Source organism: Phalangium opilio, unplaced genomic scaffold, assembly GCF_054372755.1.
Source record: "Phalangium opilio isolate 3A_F unplaced genomic scaffold, DU_Popi_V2 ptg000082l_1, whole genome shotgun sequence".
Taxonomy (NCBI): Eukaryota; Metazoa; Arthropoda; class Arachnida; order Opiliones; family Phalangiidae; genus Phalangium; species Phalangium opilio.
Genome location: NW_028324189.1, coordinates 11600228 through 11616396, shown reverse-complemented (window position 1 = coordinate 11616396; position 16169 = coordinate 11600228). Strand labels below are relative to the sequence as shown.

At 34.7% G+C, this 16169-nt stretch overlaps 4 protein-coding genes across 7 annotated transcripts; 2 read left to right on the top strand and 2 right to left on the bottom strand.

Annotated features, from left to right (window-relative positions):
- The first annotated feature begins 9398 nt into the window (after positions 1-9398).
- Positions 9399-10889, top strand: Smn (survival motor neuron). Its single transcript, XM_089848710.1, has 6 exons — positions 9399-9560; positions 9623-9697; positions 9772-10062; positions 10123-10389; positions 10526-10651; positions 10735-10889. Exons 1-6 carry the CDS (start codon positions 9510-9512, stop codon positions 10798-10800), a joined length of 876 nt encoding a protein of 291 aa, XP_089704836.1. The 5' UTR covers positions 9399-9509; the 3' UTR covers positions 10801-10889.
- LOC149651693 (modifier of protein aggregation 4) lies at positions 10875-11659 on the bottom strand. Its single transcript, XM_089848715.1, has 2 exons — positions 11467-11659; positions 10875-11320 (listed from the first exon to the last, which is right to left on the bottom strand). The coding sequence occupies exons 1-2, from the start codon at positions 11471-11473 to the stop codon at positions 11106-11108; spliced, it is 222 nt and encodes a 73-aa protein (XP_089704841.1). The 5' UTR covers positions 11474-11659; the 3' UTR covers positions 10875-11105.
- A 119-nt stretch (positions 11660-11778) lies between these two features.
- On the top strand, positions 11779-13878 carry LOC149651692 (alpha-ketoglutarate dehydrogenase component 4). Of its 4 annotated transcripts, XM_089848714.1 has the most exons (6): positions 11843-11950; positions 12021-12080; positions 12705-12766; positions 12848-12902; positions 12958-13100; positions 13629-13878. In XM_089848714.1, the coding sequence occupies exons 3-6, from the start codon at positions 12722-12724 to the stop codon at positions 13644-13646; spliced, it is 261 nt and encodes an 86-aa protein (XP_089704840.1). In that variant the 5' UTR covers positions 11843-11950; positions 12021-12080; positions 12705-12721; the 3' UTR covers positions 13647-13878. The 4 variants fall into 4 exon arrangements, with proteins under 4 accessions (XP_089704837.1, XP_089704839.1, XP_089704840.1 ...); XM_089848711.1 differs by lacking the exon at positions 12021-12080 and having other exon boundaries at positions 11779-11950; positions 12679-12766; XM_089848713.1 differs by lacking the exon at positions 12021-12080 and having other exon boundaries at positions 11809-11950.
- On the bottom strand, positions 13825-16053 carry LOC149651691 (RAB6A-GEF complex partner protein 2). Its single transcript, XM_089848709.1, has 6 exons — positions 15837-16053; positions 15617-15768; positions 15478-15561; positions 15000-15421; positions 14252-14429; positions 13825-14166 (listed from the first exon to the last, which is right to left on the bottom strand). Exons 1-6 carry the CDS (start codon positions 15956-15958, stop codon positions 13934-13936), a joined length of 1191 nt encoding a protein of 396 aa, XP_089704835.1. The 5' UTR covers positions 15959-16053; the 3' UTR covers positions 13825-13933.
- Between the last annotated feature and the right edge of the window lie 116 nt (positions 16054-16169).

Genomic DNA, 16169 nt, shown 5'->3' with positions numbered 1-16169 from the left:
GCTGGTAGCCGGTTGAAGAAATAGGAAAGATAGTAAAGTGGAAATTTTTCATGAAAAAAATGCTATTACTCTGTTTTGAGGCTTTGAATGAGTCATAAGTATTGCATTTAGTTTTAGAAGAATGGATTTTAAAGTCTTATGTGACCGGCAAGGTGTTTTTGGGTCGACAAGAATATAAATTCAGTACTGGACGCCTTAAGGCGTTTTCTCTTTTTGTTAACTAGAAAAGGGGACGGGTATTGCCCAGTTAAAGCTTCTGGCAACCATTTTAAATATGGGGGTGTATTTTTTTTTCAAGATAGAAAGAGATTTAAAAAATATTTTCTAGCTAGTTTAAAGAATGATGCCCCACGAAAACTACACAGTAGAAGAACCTCTCCCAATTCTTTGAAATATAACAAAATTATGACGTAATATTAATAATTAATAATATGAGAGAATAATGACGTAATATAAATAATTAAATCGCCATTACTAAAGTGTTAAAATCCCTTTTTAATAATTTATTTTCTTTCCTTTAAAAAATATTTGAAATGAGTGGAGCAAACTTATAGGCGCAAATGACATAACGTATTTCCTATGGGCCCCTGTAAAAAGGCGTACCCGCAATACCCTGGTGTATTCTTTTTAAAAATATTTTTTTTTTAAACTTTAAATAAATAATTATCTTCGTAACGGAAACCAAAAAACAACTTAAACCTAACTTTATTAATAGACACACTTTTATCTTATATGATCTACTCTAAGCCTTGGTCTAATGTTTTTCCGTGTTTACCCTTGAAAAGATAAATTGAATGTTTCTCGTTCTATGCCATCTTGAAGACAAACGCTAGCGAAACAATTTAGGCATTAAATCAATCATTTTATTTTCTTTACCGACCTTAATACGGTATATAAATTTCCTTTTCTAGGAAGTTCCTTGTTCCGGTTTCCTTTTTTAAGAACTTTCTTTAATAATAGGATCCATATTGCCCTTTTATGTTAAAGTTAGAATTTGTCAAAGTCAATTTTCGTTACTTGGAAATGAAGGCTCGTAACGAAACATCCCTGGGGCTCATTCAATGGTTTAAAATACCCTAAAGTGACGTCACCAACAATTCGAAATAATGATCTCTTCCCATACCAGTTTGAAAAGTTGCTAATGAGTAAATTTACGTGCTTAAAATAACATTTTTGATTTTATGATGGTTTGATAAATTTTCCGTTGTTCTAAATTTGGCGGTAAAAGGATTTAGAACAATTTTAAACTCTTCGTAAAGAATAAATTTAGTTTTAACGAGGTTTTTATCACGAAAACTTCTCGTACTTTTGAGTTATGCCTGCCAAAATTTTAATATTGAAACTTTGCATCATCCTGAGTTCGTCCGTAGAGGGACAAGACTCAAATTCTCTTGAGAATTTAGGATTTTAAACCCAAAGTATTTGTTTCAAGTGTCAATCAAATACAGCCACTTACGCCACCTAACTTTGTTCGGATTCTTGTCAAAACTTTTACCGAGCATAAAGACTCGTTCTGGATTATTTTCTTTGTCTTCTTTTATTTATTTATTCACTTATTTATTTTTGAAAGAAACTATGAGGTCTATTTGTCAAATGTCTATTCGTATTTTCCTAGATTTATGTCTCTACAAAGATAAGGTAACTTCTCATAGATTCATTAATATTGTGGGAAAAACCAAGTTTCAATTTGATGTATGAAATATTTTGTTTAGGAAAAGAACAAAAAGTTTTATGTTGTTATTTTATATCTAAGATTGCTTTAAGATCTTATCATAACTGTTTGGGAGTAGACCGAGATGGAAACTTTGACTATTTATTTTCCTTTTATAAAGTATAGATTCTTAGTTACGCCTATAGTTTTAATTAGTATTTTCTAATTAATCATTGTACATATATATATATCAGACTTCCATCATGTTTCCTAAGAAAATTCTATTTATTTTTATTATTAATATTTTTTTTCTTTTTTTGAGTTTATTTTTAGCCCTTAATAATCAAAAAAGGTTATTTAAAAGTAACCATACACTCACATTTTGGTCAGGAAACGAGTCAAAACTTTAATTAGTTTGTATGAAAACATAATTATTTTCTCTCTTTTCCATTTCTGAGTAAAATTCGCCCGTATCATAAGTAAGATAACAACAAAAAGTGTGACACTTTAATGAAGGTAAAACAATGTTTTGCGACCCCTAGTTTCAGAGTTGACTGCCTGACAATGCTTTGTACAAAAACCTCAATCATGGGAAGAAATGAACCTTCTTTAAAGAAAATTTGCATAAAGGTAAATTGTAAAGTGTCATACTTATTTGTATAATTCGTAATATAAAACCTGAAATTTAATATTCTATTAAAAAGACAGGACGTATTTTTTGAGAGACTTGACAGCTAGCTAGTTCTACTGTCTTTAATTATTTTATTTCTATAGCAGTAACACTTAAGCCAGTCTCAAAGTTTTCATCTTAACGCGGAGGGAATTCTATTTAATCCTTTATATTTTAATGTACATTCAGCACCACCTTTTCATTAAGTTCTCATCCTCGCTTTTGTATCTAGTTCTGTCTGTTTTGTTCCTTTTGAAATGCCAGAGAAATACATTCAAAATTCCTCGGAACTAGCTTCCCTGTTTGAAAATCTAGTTACCGTTTTGCTTCCGATCAATTCGAAAGAAATGTTTTCAGAATATCTGCGAACAATAGAGAAAGGAGCTAGCTCATCTATTCTTTGACATTTTTATTTAAATTGAATGGCTCGATTTTGAAAGTGCTTATTAGGGAGAGGCGCTTTATATAGTTTTATTATTTATTTGAAACAAAATTTACGCACGCACGAGTCGATGTCATTATAGAAAGTTTTCAACAATGACTCAATTGACGCAAATCGTCAAGCAAATTATTCTACAATTAATAATGGTATAGATTTTCTAAATTGGCTCCCTTTAGTTTGCTTAAAGTGATACTTAAATGCAGTAATATATATTTAACAACCGTGGCTATGGAAACTCAGTTTTAAAGCAAACGAGGGTTTCAATCGTTCATTTTAAAACAACTGAAGGTACCAAAGCTCCAATTTATCTCAACCGCAACTATCAAAACTCCAATTTATCTCAACCGCAACTATCAAAACTCCAATTTATCTCAACCGCAACTATCAAAACTCCAATTTATCTCAACCGCGACTATCAAAACTCCAATTTAACACAACCGCGACTATCAAAACTCCAATTTAACACAACCGCGACTATGAAAACTCCAATTTATCTCAACCGCGACTATGAAAACTCCAATTTATCTCAACCGCGACTATGAAAACTCCAATTTAGCTCAACCGCGGCTATGAAAACTCCAATTTAAAACATCCCTAGATTTTAAATACGCTTTTTGAATCGTTAAAGTATCGCTTTACTAATTTTAATCATAGATTTTCTCTGAATTAAATCCTCTTATTCGGAATAATACTGCGCTTTAAATTGCCTTTTGAGTTTTGACTTGGATCGGATGTTTACAAGATAAGATAGAGAGTTAAACAAATCCGATGAAAAGTTCAAAGTTGGTAAGTCCTAGAAATTGGGTTCAAAATTAGATCATTCGCTTCTGCATTCCAGAACGCTTTAGAGTTTAGACAGATACCATTAACTAGAGACTGGAATATCCAGATCAGTTAGTTGCCTACTGCAAAGCCCGGCTCACGATAAGTCAATCCTGAAAGAGATGGGCGTGTGGAGATAAACATCAAAGACCTTCCGCCACTTGCGCGAACCCTAATCTTGGTAAAATTAATTTCTTTGGGATCTTCCTAAGTTGAAAGATATTAATGATATCAACTTTCTCTCTCTCTCTCTCTTTTCTTAGATCTATGAGAACCCCCCTGAAGCGTTTTCTCATTGTCTTTCCGAATCTTCCCGCCTTTTTCTTATTGAATTCTTGAGATTCCCTCTTACAGAATACAATTATCTATTGTTCGCAAGAGTACGCGAGAATTTCCAAACTAATCTGACCTCCCTACAACCCTTTTCCCGCGCATTTTAACTGCCGCGAAGCTGCGAAATCATTTGCAAGTTAATAGACTTTAGATGAAAGAGGTTGCGGGGCTGCAAACGGAGTGTCGGCTACGGTCCAATTTTCGGCGTTTCAAAACATACATTTTGCGCCAAAAATCGTAGTCAGTAGACTCTTTATTGACCTAAGACTAATTTTATATAAATTAAATCGGGAAATTCTTAACTCTTCTTCTTTACTCGAGAAAGAAGCGTTGTAATGGGGGCGTGTACTTAATTAAGCTCGTGATAGTTGGAATATGTCGACGTCAATAAAAGATTGAGTCAGTCTCCTCCCACCATCTACAATAATTATCGTGGTGCAAATGATCTTAGTAAAGTGTCCTACCCCTATTTTCAAAAATTTGGTTTCTGGCATTGTGATGTTGATGGCGGGTGTTCTAAGATATTCACCGACAATTAAAAGCGGAACAGTTAACCGCCCTTTTATCGGGATTTAATTTCCTTTCCCCCTTTGTTTGCGCCCCTTTCATAACCACAACGTATTCATAAGTAAGCCAATCCGGAGACAGTTTTAAATTCTATATTCTTGGGTGAAAAAAGAAAAAAAATCTTTCTTTGCGTTTTGCGGTTGAATTAAAATAATTTTATTCTTTGTTTGATGGAATAAATTTCGGAAATGAAACTTGGCCCCCTATAAAAACGGAAATTAAATTTTTGTTTGGGGGGGGGGGGATTTTAAAGATGATTTTAGAAAGGCTTCTGAAAGTTTAAAAGGCTTAAATTTAAAGTGTTTTTGGTTCATATACTCTAGAGGAAGCATCATAATGCGGTAGGTCTACGAGAGATTGCTTCTAAAGTATTATAAAAGTTTTGGAAACTTTTGAAATAGGATTTTAATTTTAAGTCTTTTATCCGTTATTACTGGAAAATTGAACAATATTTAATGGATCAATTCGTGTTCTAGTCTATTAATTACAACCACTTATAGACCCTTTTATTAGAGATCAATAAGTAAATTTGATTGGCTTAGAGAGGATTAAATTCGGGTAGACTTCAACACGCGCGAAAACGTTTCGTCGGCGAATTTAAATTCTGAGAACTTGTCTGGAATAGCGTGCTTGATCATTTTAAAAGTTCTTTATTCATTTCACCATAATAATTAACGAAATGAGCGCCGTTAACATATTCTAAGATAACGCGGTTAAAATATTATGCAAAACCCTTTGTAACCTTTAGTTTTTTTGTTGTTCTTTTTTATATGGTACAGTTTTAGTCTTCAGAATTCATCAAGGCAGATGCACTGTGATTTTTTTTTCCTCTGTATTTTTTTTCTTCTGGATTTTGCGTTATAGATCGACTTAGCCCCACTATCCATCAAACAGCTATGTTCTTGACGTATCAATAAAAATAACACGGCTTAAGTATAGTATAGCTTAAAGGTAGGTTGGAAGACGGTACAATTGGGGTTATGGACGTATAGGTTCTAGACAACGCCCTAATATATCTTTTCATCAAAACTTTTCGGAATTTATTAAATTCTAAGTTCCGGTATACGTTTTCGCATCCGGTGTCTGTGTCGCGAGCTGAAAAGCTTACCTGCAAACGTGGCTTGAGGTGTAGAATGGATCAAATAGGTATCTGTTGGAAATACCGAAGTTTTTGAATATTGTAACCATTTGAAACTCGCTACCCTTACCAGAAGTGAGATGAGACTAGATGTGAAGGGCTCTAGCATTGGTAGTAGATCCTGGCACTAGTGAACAAATTTGAGGATTTTATGCCGCTTCAATCGCGCCTACACTACTGAGAAAAAAATTGGTCGAGTTCCAAAAACATTTCCTACCCCCTTCCCCTCAACCTAAAGCGGCGGAACACGGGCGCGGCTCCTTGAATCTAGTTCGGCCGTCTACCACCTAGAGCGTCTCACGTTTTGGAGGGAAAATTCAGAAACCGCTACTAGAGGGTAAACCGTTGGTGTGTTATCAAGAATATTCACTTTCGCCGAGTGAAGAATTTGGTTAGCTCAGTACTTCTGGTCTCATCTCACTTCTGCCCTTACTCATTTTATAATAATAATGTACAAAAACAAATTTTCTTCGCAGTCCTTAAAACAAACTGCATTTATACACACTCTTTGGCGAAACTAGGACACTTTTCAAACACACAAAGGGCCAAAAATTAAGAAATTAATTTATGTATTGCAATTTGACATTAACTTTAATCGATATGAGAAATTAGATTTTAATTGGGTAGTTGTTATGATTCGATATTTTACATAAAAAGTTGTATGAATGCGGCATTTCGGAACAAACAGCAAAAATCAAGGACGATTATGAGTTTAAAAATGTCGCTTTTAGTTGGTATTACAATGAAGAGTGTGGATCGAGCAAATTGTATTGATATTTAAGAAATTCCGAGAAGTAGGGGGAAGGTAGGCGCTCTCGTGTTAGGCTTAGGTATATATAATTAAAACTTTGAGCCCAAAATAACAAATGTTCTTGGAAATGCATAGATTTTCTTGCTCTACAATCCCATAACGTGACCTGACCAATGTCTTTACGAAACCTTTCATTCAAAGTAAACACTTCCTAGAAACCAAGGCAAATAAATCGGCTTAAAAATCTGAACTGAAAAGCTGTTTTTTTTCCTGATAAAATTCAGTTTCGATTCAAAAATAGTACTAAAAATATTTTTAATAACTTTTGCTTGCCCCTTTTTCTGTGCGGAAGGGCAACCTTTCTATGCGTTCGGATTATTTTTACACAGGATTAGAGAATCTCGGCATTGGCTTAAAATAGATAAGCCCCTATTTCATTCTATATATATATATATAAACAGAGTAAACAAAAGAATGATGACATGTAAATACAAAGCATGAAATTTTTTGTTTCTGGTTCAAATGTAAAGATAACGGATTAATATTTCCATCCAAATGCATAGTAACTGTACCAATCACTCAGTTTCTGAGTCATTACGCAACACTGATAAGCCTAAAAATGGCTATAAATAGATCATAAGGTCATAAGATATGTTCCATAAGTTTGTCACTGGTTACAAACTGGAGCTTGTCATGAAGTGACAAAGTAGGTCATATATTCGAGGTAAAGCGAATACGCCTGGTGAGTCGCCGTCAAAGGCTTAGCACAGACTAAATAGGAAGATTAACCACCGAGTGTAGTACTTCAATTCTTGCTTCCGTCGTTCTCGAACTAGCTCGAGCTGTAAGTCTCTTGCATTAGTGTCATATACTTATGGAACACATCTTATAAACTTATAATAGATGTATCGTGTACCCATTTCCGTATGCAGTTCAAAACATATTTGTTTTTCTTAATATTCAAACTATTGTACAACGTGAACTCCGTCTCCTTTTAAGTCCGACGAATCAAACGAACCGTATATTTAAGGGATTTCTTTGTAGATACGTTGCCGTGAGCGCTCATGTCATTTTACAAAGCAAAAAACCCATTTTCCCCCCGATAAAAATGTACGTAATATCCCTCGAAAATGTGATTCAAAAACAACGCCCTCAGATAAGGAATATATTACATTCCTCCAATCAATATTTCTATTGGGAAATTTATTCACTCCAGAGTTCCAGACTCCCTTGATGTTGAAAATTATTTTGTTGATTGCGTAATAAGAGCATGTTGTAATTTGCGACCATCTTGTAAAATGGCGACAGATAAGCTACTGACTCTAAGCATTCATGGGATAATTCAAAATAAGGCCATTTACTAAACATATCGTATATGAATAGAATGGTAGTTACGAGCGGATCTTGAATCAAATAAATTTGGACATTTTTCTTCGAAAAATATTTGAATCTTTCGGGCCTACGAAAACACGCATTAATAAATAGAGAAACCTCTCAAACCCTTTTTTTTTTTAGTTTTTCGCGACGAAAAGTAATCGATTTGGAAAAGATTTTTCAAATGGAAAATCTTTCCTGGTCTAATTTAAATAATATCTGTCTCAAACATAGTTTTCCTCTGTTTTTCCCAAAAGTTGAAGTTAATCAAAGCTGACTCTATTAACGAAAACTACTCTAATGTATTTTTTACGTCGGCAGAAATACATTATCGTACCTTTGAACGTATTGTAAACTCAGTCAGGCATTAGACATTCGAAACATATCCCTAAATTTACACAAAAAGGCTTTTCAAGGATTAAACCATTTAGGCCCTCTCAGTTTTAAAAGCTCGCATTTATGGATTTAAAAACCCTTGAATTTCGGTGTTGTTACAGCACTTTGTTAAATTAGATTCGTAATCCGAGGTTTAGGTTTAGGTTTACTTTTTTTTTTAAACCCAAACTTTTTGCTTTAAGAAATTTTGAAAATGATATCTAGTCAAGGCTTACTGTTTGTCATCCCTTCAAATTTTTAGGGTAACCATTGGTAACGTATGTTTTTTTTAGGCCTATAAGAACATTAAAATGCAACCAGATTAATATTCGACACATTTTTCCCTGTTTTAGGGTTTTAGATGCAAAAAAAAATGGCCAGATGTTGCAGAGTGTTCTTTTTAATCTGTGTTTATGAAAAAGGATCCACGTTAAAGTCGCGCCATCACTGGAAGTTTTGTACAAAAGCAAACTGGCTTCGCTACAAGATGGCCTTTTATAGCACTAGCTGCTTTTTATCTTTAAAAAACCATTTTGGCGTATAGAAAAAAATCCAACATATTTTCTTGGCACTTTTGATTATAGTATAAAAAATACTTCGAATGAGGTAAAGATCCCAAAGTTAGCCGAAGAAATGGTTAGGGGACTAAAATTCTAAAGCATAGGAATTTTGTGCTGCTTAACCTGGGTTTTTTGTGTTATGAATTGAAAAAGAAAATTTATCTCAAACTTACGTCCATTTTGATACTCTCCTCCATTCGCCGTAAGTACGATTAGAACCTTTTTTTCAAATTAATTAGCGTTAATACTTGAAAATATATAATCATGAACTTCTAGAGCACTAACTTTTGATAAAACCATATTAAAATTTGAATATTAACTAGAGAAATACTAACTTGGAAGCGACTGTTACAGTTTGACATCATTTAAGCCTACTTTTGAATTTCGCGCGCTTCGGTTAACTTTACACAGCCTCACAATGTCGACATCTTTTTGACCAACTCCGTCAAAACGGCGAAACAAGAATCGACCAACTGCATCGAAACGTCGAAATGCGATTCGACCAACTGCATCGAAACGTCGAAATGCGATTCGACCAACTGCATCGAAACGTCGAAACGTGATTCGACCAACTGTATTGAAACGTCGAAATGTGATTCGACCAACTGCATTGAAACGTCGAAACGTCATTCGACCAACTGCATCGAAACGTCGAAATTCGTTCGACCAACTGAATCGAAACGTCGAAACCTGATTCAACCAACTAAACCAGCTTGTGCTTGTGGGCTCGGGTCAGGTTGCTGTCATAAAACAAAAGATGTCGAAGTAATTTTAAAAGAGCAAAGTTAATTAATATGGTTAAATAGAATTGAAATTGCCTCATAAAATGGCAGAAAGTGTGACAACTGCTGAACCTTTATGGACAAGAGATTTAAATGTATGCATTGACCTATTTATATTAAAATTAGTTCTAATTGTGATTCTGGGTTTCTTGTTTAGTGTCTAGACCAAGAAGATATTTGGGATGATTCTGCGTTGATTGATGCTTATGACAGGGCTGTTGGTGAAGTCAAGGTACGTAAAAATCTTATGACTTGATTTGATAACTACTGAACTTCAATGAGAAATATTTAATCCGCAAACCATAGGAAGCAATTGCTAAAAAGATGAATGAAGACTCTAGTAGTAAAAAGAAGAAATCCAAGCCTAAGAAAACGTGGAAAGTTGGTGATTTCTGCAATGCTGTTTATTCCGAAGATGGACGGAATTATGAGGCTTATATCAAAGAAATCAGCCAATCTGGGACTAATTGCTTAGTTCAATATATTGGTTATGGTAATGAGGAGGTGGTTCCTGTGTCAGTCTTGCAACCTTCGTTAGGAAAAGAAGCCAGGGAACAACAAGAAGCCCATAGTCTAAAGGAAATTAATGCCATAGAGGTTGGTTATTAATTTTAATGTGAGTGGTAGTTAAATTTTGCTTAATGAGTTTCATTACAGGCAGCAACATCCAATGTTGACAGTGATTCTGTTTCAATGGAACTTCAAGAGAAAAGATCTTCCAAAAATAAGAAAACCAAATCACCCGGAGAAAAGCCCCAACATTCTCACAGAAAATCTAAAAAATCCTTAACTTCTGAACAATATTATATGGGGTATCCTCCCCCGACTAATCAACCAGTTTGTTTTCATTCAGTGGCTAATCAGTCATTTCACGCTACACCTTCTCATTGGCCAGGTTCTTTTCAATTTCCCAACATTGCACAGGTAATATTGCTTCTAAGTTTTAATATATATGGTATTAATATAAAAATAACAAGGAAGCTTTAAGTTTTAATTTAAGTGAATGGGAAAGCTTTTTTTACGTAAAACTTATCATTTTTGATTGAAATTTATTTTCTAGAGAATGCCACCAATTCCACCACCACCTCCATTTCCTATTGACCAGGAATCTGTAAAAGATGAGGAAGCTCTATCTGCTATGCTTATGTCTTGGTATATGAGTGGATATCACACTGGCTTTTATCAGGTAATTGTCTTTTTTACGGTGGGAAGGGGTAATTAGTAATTACCATCCTTATATTTATGTTATTTCTAATTGGGGATGTAAAGGGTATGAAACAACAGAAACATCAAGCTCGGTGTCAACCTTGCGCTTGTATTCACACACAGAAATAATAAATTCATTTTCAACCAAATTAATTAAATATGTTCATTCCATGTATTAAGTTGATATTAAATTTATGGACAAATTTACAAAAGTAAAATGCTCGGTCAAAAGCAATTTTTATTCAAATCTTTACTTGTTCCATAAAAAACACCACTCAAAACTAATTTTTTTCATTTAACACATAATTCTGACAAATTTCAAGGAAATATTACATGGTTTAAAAGGAAAGGAGCAAAGGGCTAAACACAGAAAAACTTTGAAGAAATGATTGTAATTAAAGAAAGCTGTGGATGTTTAAAACGGAGAAAATTCTTCATTTGGCTTTGGATGTACCAGTGCCATTAGTTTCAGACTGGTTTTTTTCCAAGGCTTTTAACTGTTTTAATCTCATGACTTCAGCATCACGATGTCTACGTTCTTCGAGGGTCATCCCTCTGTTTCCATTCTTTTCCTCCGCAGCCTTCTTCTTACTCTGTTCTTGTTGTTTCTTCTGGTTTTTCTGTCTCGCCAATTCTCTTTGGTTGCCACCTAATACATTAAACGACAAATAATATTTAAAAATAGACCAAAATCCCACCACATACAGTTAGGGTCATTTGTTAGGCTTAGCGGAAAAAGTTGAAATTTAAGGTAATTAGGCTTAAATAAAGAGAAAATGAACTTAAATTACTTACGCGCCATCTTGGGACTCGGTGATAATGATGTTATCAAGAAATTATCAAAGAGAACCGAAGATTGACACTTGGCTACCACTTAGGTCAATTAAAAGGGGTTCGTCAACCTGTCCTAGTACTAGTTTTTGTCAAATCGCTGGACTAACCCCTAGAGCCTATATTACAAAACAGTCCGATGTATTTACTGAAATACGAGTAACTGATTACGAAACTATTGATAAATTATAGAAAAATTTGAATTATTTTTTCCAGGAAATACGCGCACCCGTACCCTAAAAAAAATGTTTTCCACAAAATTTTTTGGCCTATTTTTAGATTTAGCAGACAGCTTTTCCCGGTCCGACTGTAGTGAGCTCTAGCGGCGACCTTTCAACCCTATGACCCCCGCTGAGGAGTGCCGCATCCTTCAAGTCGACTTTCACCGGGTGGTTTCAGTTTCGGTAGAAAAGAATTGTAAATCCGGAAGAATTTTAATTAACCAAAGGTAGGCTCAAATTTAATACGCTTTGATTTTTCTTTAGGTCTAAGTGAAATTAATGTAAATCAAAATAAAGGTTAGGCAGTGCCTTATCATAAATTCATAATAGACCCATAAGCCTATCCTCTTGCCATAAGTATAGAATAGAAAGTCCCACATAAGTAGTACTTATGGTAATAGGGACTTGGCAGTACTACGTCATGCAACGTCAGGCTACCTTCCACTAGTGCTAAAAAACATACCAGGAGGAGGGGCTTATATACAGGGTTCATACAAACCTGGAAAACCGGGAAAAATCAGGGAAATAAATAGTTGACAAAAGCCTCAGGGAAAATTAAGGGAAATTTCGAATTTTTAGTAAAATTCAGGGAAATTTTCGTCAAACAGGGGCCGAGTAATTATGCAAAATGTTCGTAAACATCCCCTCCATAGGATTAACATTACACTATACAGGGAAGTATATGGGGAAAAACCTGGAAATCTCAGGGAAATTTGTTTTCCAAAAGTTGTATGAACCCTGTATATAGCTTTCATTAATGGCGCTGGGGGCGGAGTTAAGCCCGAATTGCCAAGTCCCTATTCGGGCTTAACTCCGCCCCAGCGCCATTATGGTATGTTTTTTTTAACAGAATGAAAGCTATATAAGTATGTTTTTTAGCAGTAGTGGAAGGTAGCATGACGTTGTATGACGTAGTACTGCCAAGTCCCTATACCACCAGTATTGTTTTGTTTAGTAATGATTTCAAACCTTTACATAAAGACGGCAGTTTCAAAACAATGATGGCATCTAACTCTGCAGTAAATGCAACAAAATTATGGAAGGTTTGATTAAGTTTAACACAAATCTCAAAAAGTATAGTCATTTGTGTTAAGATTTATGTGATAAAAAAAATCTTTCTATAGGCTGTCAAACCTCATGTACCCCTTATTAAGTTCCGAAATCACAAAAATGTTGAGGGTAAGATTAAAACGAATCAAATTTGATGTTGCTTGACATTGATTATTTATCTCAGGAGTGTCTCAAACTAGCCCAACATCTACTAGCTCAATAGTTGTATCTGGATCTTCTAAAAAAGGTTCCGGAGTTGATGAAGATCATTTACCCCTTAAATACGCCCGTAAACCAATGACCCAGCTAGAAATGGAATACATAGAGGTGAAAATACATTTCCAAAAAAGTTGAAAGAAGGCTATTATTTTTATTATAATACTTTACTTCAAATAATGGTCTTCTGAGTTGAGGGTTCATACAAACCTGGAAAACAGGGAAAATCAGGGAAATAAATAGTTGACAAAAACCTCAGGGAAATTTCGAATTTTTAGTGGAATTCAGGGAAATTTGCGTCAAACAGGGGCCGAGTAATTAAGCAAAATGTGCGTGAACATTCCCTCCATAGGATTAACATTACACTATACTTTGGAGGCTCATAACTCTGGTTCAATTAGAGATACGGGGATGTTCTTTGATTATGTAATAGTCCAATTTGCCCCCCCCCCTCCTTCGTTAACATTTGCTCCATAGGATACTCCATATACGGGAAAAACCTGGAAAACTCAGGGAAGTATATGGGGAAAAACCTGCTGGAAATCTCAGGGAAATTTGTTTTCCAAAAGTTGTATGAACCCTGGTCATGAGAAAAGAAAAATTAAAATTTATATTTTCTTTTTAATTTTAATTTTATAGAGAGGAGGCCCAGAATAGTAATTTAAAAAAAGTACTTATAGTAATTAGAATTAACTATAAACTATATTGAAAAAAAAAATGCATTTTTCCATACAATTTTTGCAACCCCCCTGCCCCCCCCCCTTTGCCCCCCAAGAAAATCAATCAATATAGTTAAAAAACAAACTTAAAAGAAAAAGAAAAAAGTGTGTACAACTTGTTTTACCGCTTTATAAATAATTTATTAAAAAATTCTAACAACATTACATAAGGGATTATTAAATATGGATTAAAAAACAGTAATGAACTATTTTCAAGTACAATTTTCAGATCACTAATGTTGAAAAGTTTTGGTTCAATGATCCCTGAGCCACTTGTAAAGGATGAGTAGCGTAGATTTTAATTGGAAGATCCCAAACCATAGTTTGAATATCTAAATTAGCCGGACCTTGCCACGTAACACCTTCACTCTCTTCGATAGAACTAGGTTTGTTCAACATCTCCCCATTTACAGAAGCAGCCGTGACAAATTCAAAGTGAAGTCTCCAACGTAATGAAACTTGAAAGAGGATAAAAGAACAAAAATTAAAAAAAATTGAAAGGTGGATATTGATTGAAGAAAGTAAGTTTGTAGCGGGATTTACCGATATCAGTTGTAAAAGCTGGGGTAGCGGTTAGGGGGATTGGTAAAACCATTTGCGTGTGACTAAGATGGAGACAAAATTCGTGATATTTGCTATATGATAAAGTTGAGAATGATTGTTTGGGTCGAACTTTGCATTCCTCAGAAATTTCTTCTTCGCTTTGTAACGTAACGGAGAACTAAAAAGATTGGATTTTCAATTTTACTCTCTGGAGGATACTTTTTTTTTATCTTTAAAGGGAGGGTGAAGCGGAAAATCAAGTGATTTTTTATCGATTCTTCTAATTATAAGACCAGTCTGCATAGTCAAACATTCAGGAAATACCAGCTCCGAATTATTTTAAAATTCAAATTAGGTTCAGATTTTAAGGATAAGTTTAAATAAGCCCCTCCGACCAATCGTGTAACGCCCTGCCCTTTTATTAACAAAATTATCGTGGCACGCTCCATATGTCTCGCGCCACGATTGTCACGTCGCGCGCGAATTTTATCAAATCTCGCGATAAATTTCATTCGACACGGAACGTGCGACGATAATTTTGTTAAATGGAAGGCAGGGCGTTACGTGATTGGTCGGAGGGGGTTACTTCAAATTATTCTTAAAATCGGAACCTAATTTGAATTTTAAAATTATTCGGAGGTATTTTCTGAATGTTTCACTATGCAGACTGGTCTTATAATTAGAAGAATCATCGATAAAAAATCACTTGATTTTCCACTTCACCCTCCCTTTAAAAGAAGTAATTTACTTGTACGCAAGGTACAGTCGCTGTTGTGAAATCAAAAGTGCCCAAAATATCTTCTCCTAGTCTATAAGCTGATTTTAACAAACAAAACCTGACGACTCTCCCATTTTGATTTGTTATATTATAAAAACTTGGGGTTCGTCTAGCGGTAGCGTTTTCAAGAAGTTGTAAAGCTAAATCTAAAGGGGAATCTCTTTGTTGAGTTTGACAGAATGGATTAGAAGGGGCGACTTGAAATTCTTCACTCTCGTTATAATACGGGACATCTGATAAACCGGTTAAAACAAAAACTCTTATTGGAATCCTTAGAAGCTTAATAGCCGTGTTGACACGTTGAGTTCCAATTGTTAATTTGTAAGCGTATCTGACAGCTTGACCTCGAAATGAAGGTGGACAGTCTCCCATAATCGTGTCTCTATAAATAACTGTCAAGAAAATGATTAATTTGGGGTTTTTTAGTTAAAGATTTAGTCGGTAATACATGATTTGCTTTCACCAGGCATAAGTCTCATATCGCAAAACAATATTTTGGGTTTAGTTGATAAAACAACATGGCCTCTCTCTCCTGTCAAAATTCATTCGTTAGTTTTTAAAGTAAAAGGGGAATTTCCAAGTCATACCGCGGCACGGAATGAATGAAGTATCTTCGGAAGCGGTGGCAAATTCTTCCTTAGCTACATTTGAAGAATTTGGGAATTTAACTTTAGTTTCATCTACGGAACAATGGCAATGAATTTGAACGCTAGCCCAAGCTAAATTCTCTCCTTCGATGCTGGATTAAAAATATTAACGCGATTAAGTGCTAAATGAGAGATTTTCTAACCCAAATGTTTAACCTACCTATTAGATTCAACACTGTTTTTAGGACTTTGAAAGAAGTTTTTGAAAGTAACTACGCATTCTATTGATTCTCCAGCTAGATATATATTTCCTCGAGGTAATCTAGCTTGAATTTCGATCATTTTAAATATAATTCTCCGTTAAATTCGCAAAAAACTAAACACCATAACGGAAGATCTGAGCATGCAAAAGGGTAGGTAGTATCAGCTCCGTGGAAACTTAGGGAACTAAGGGGGCGCTACAAGCAATGATGCGTTCACTCGGATGCGCCGTATCCTAGGCACGAAATCCAAATGGGTGAACACAGCTAGGCCTAAATGAATGAAATAATTG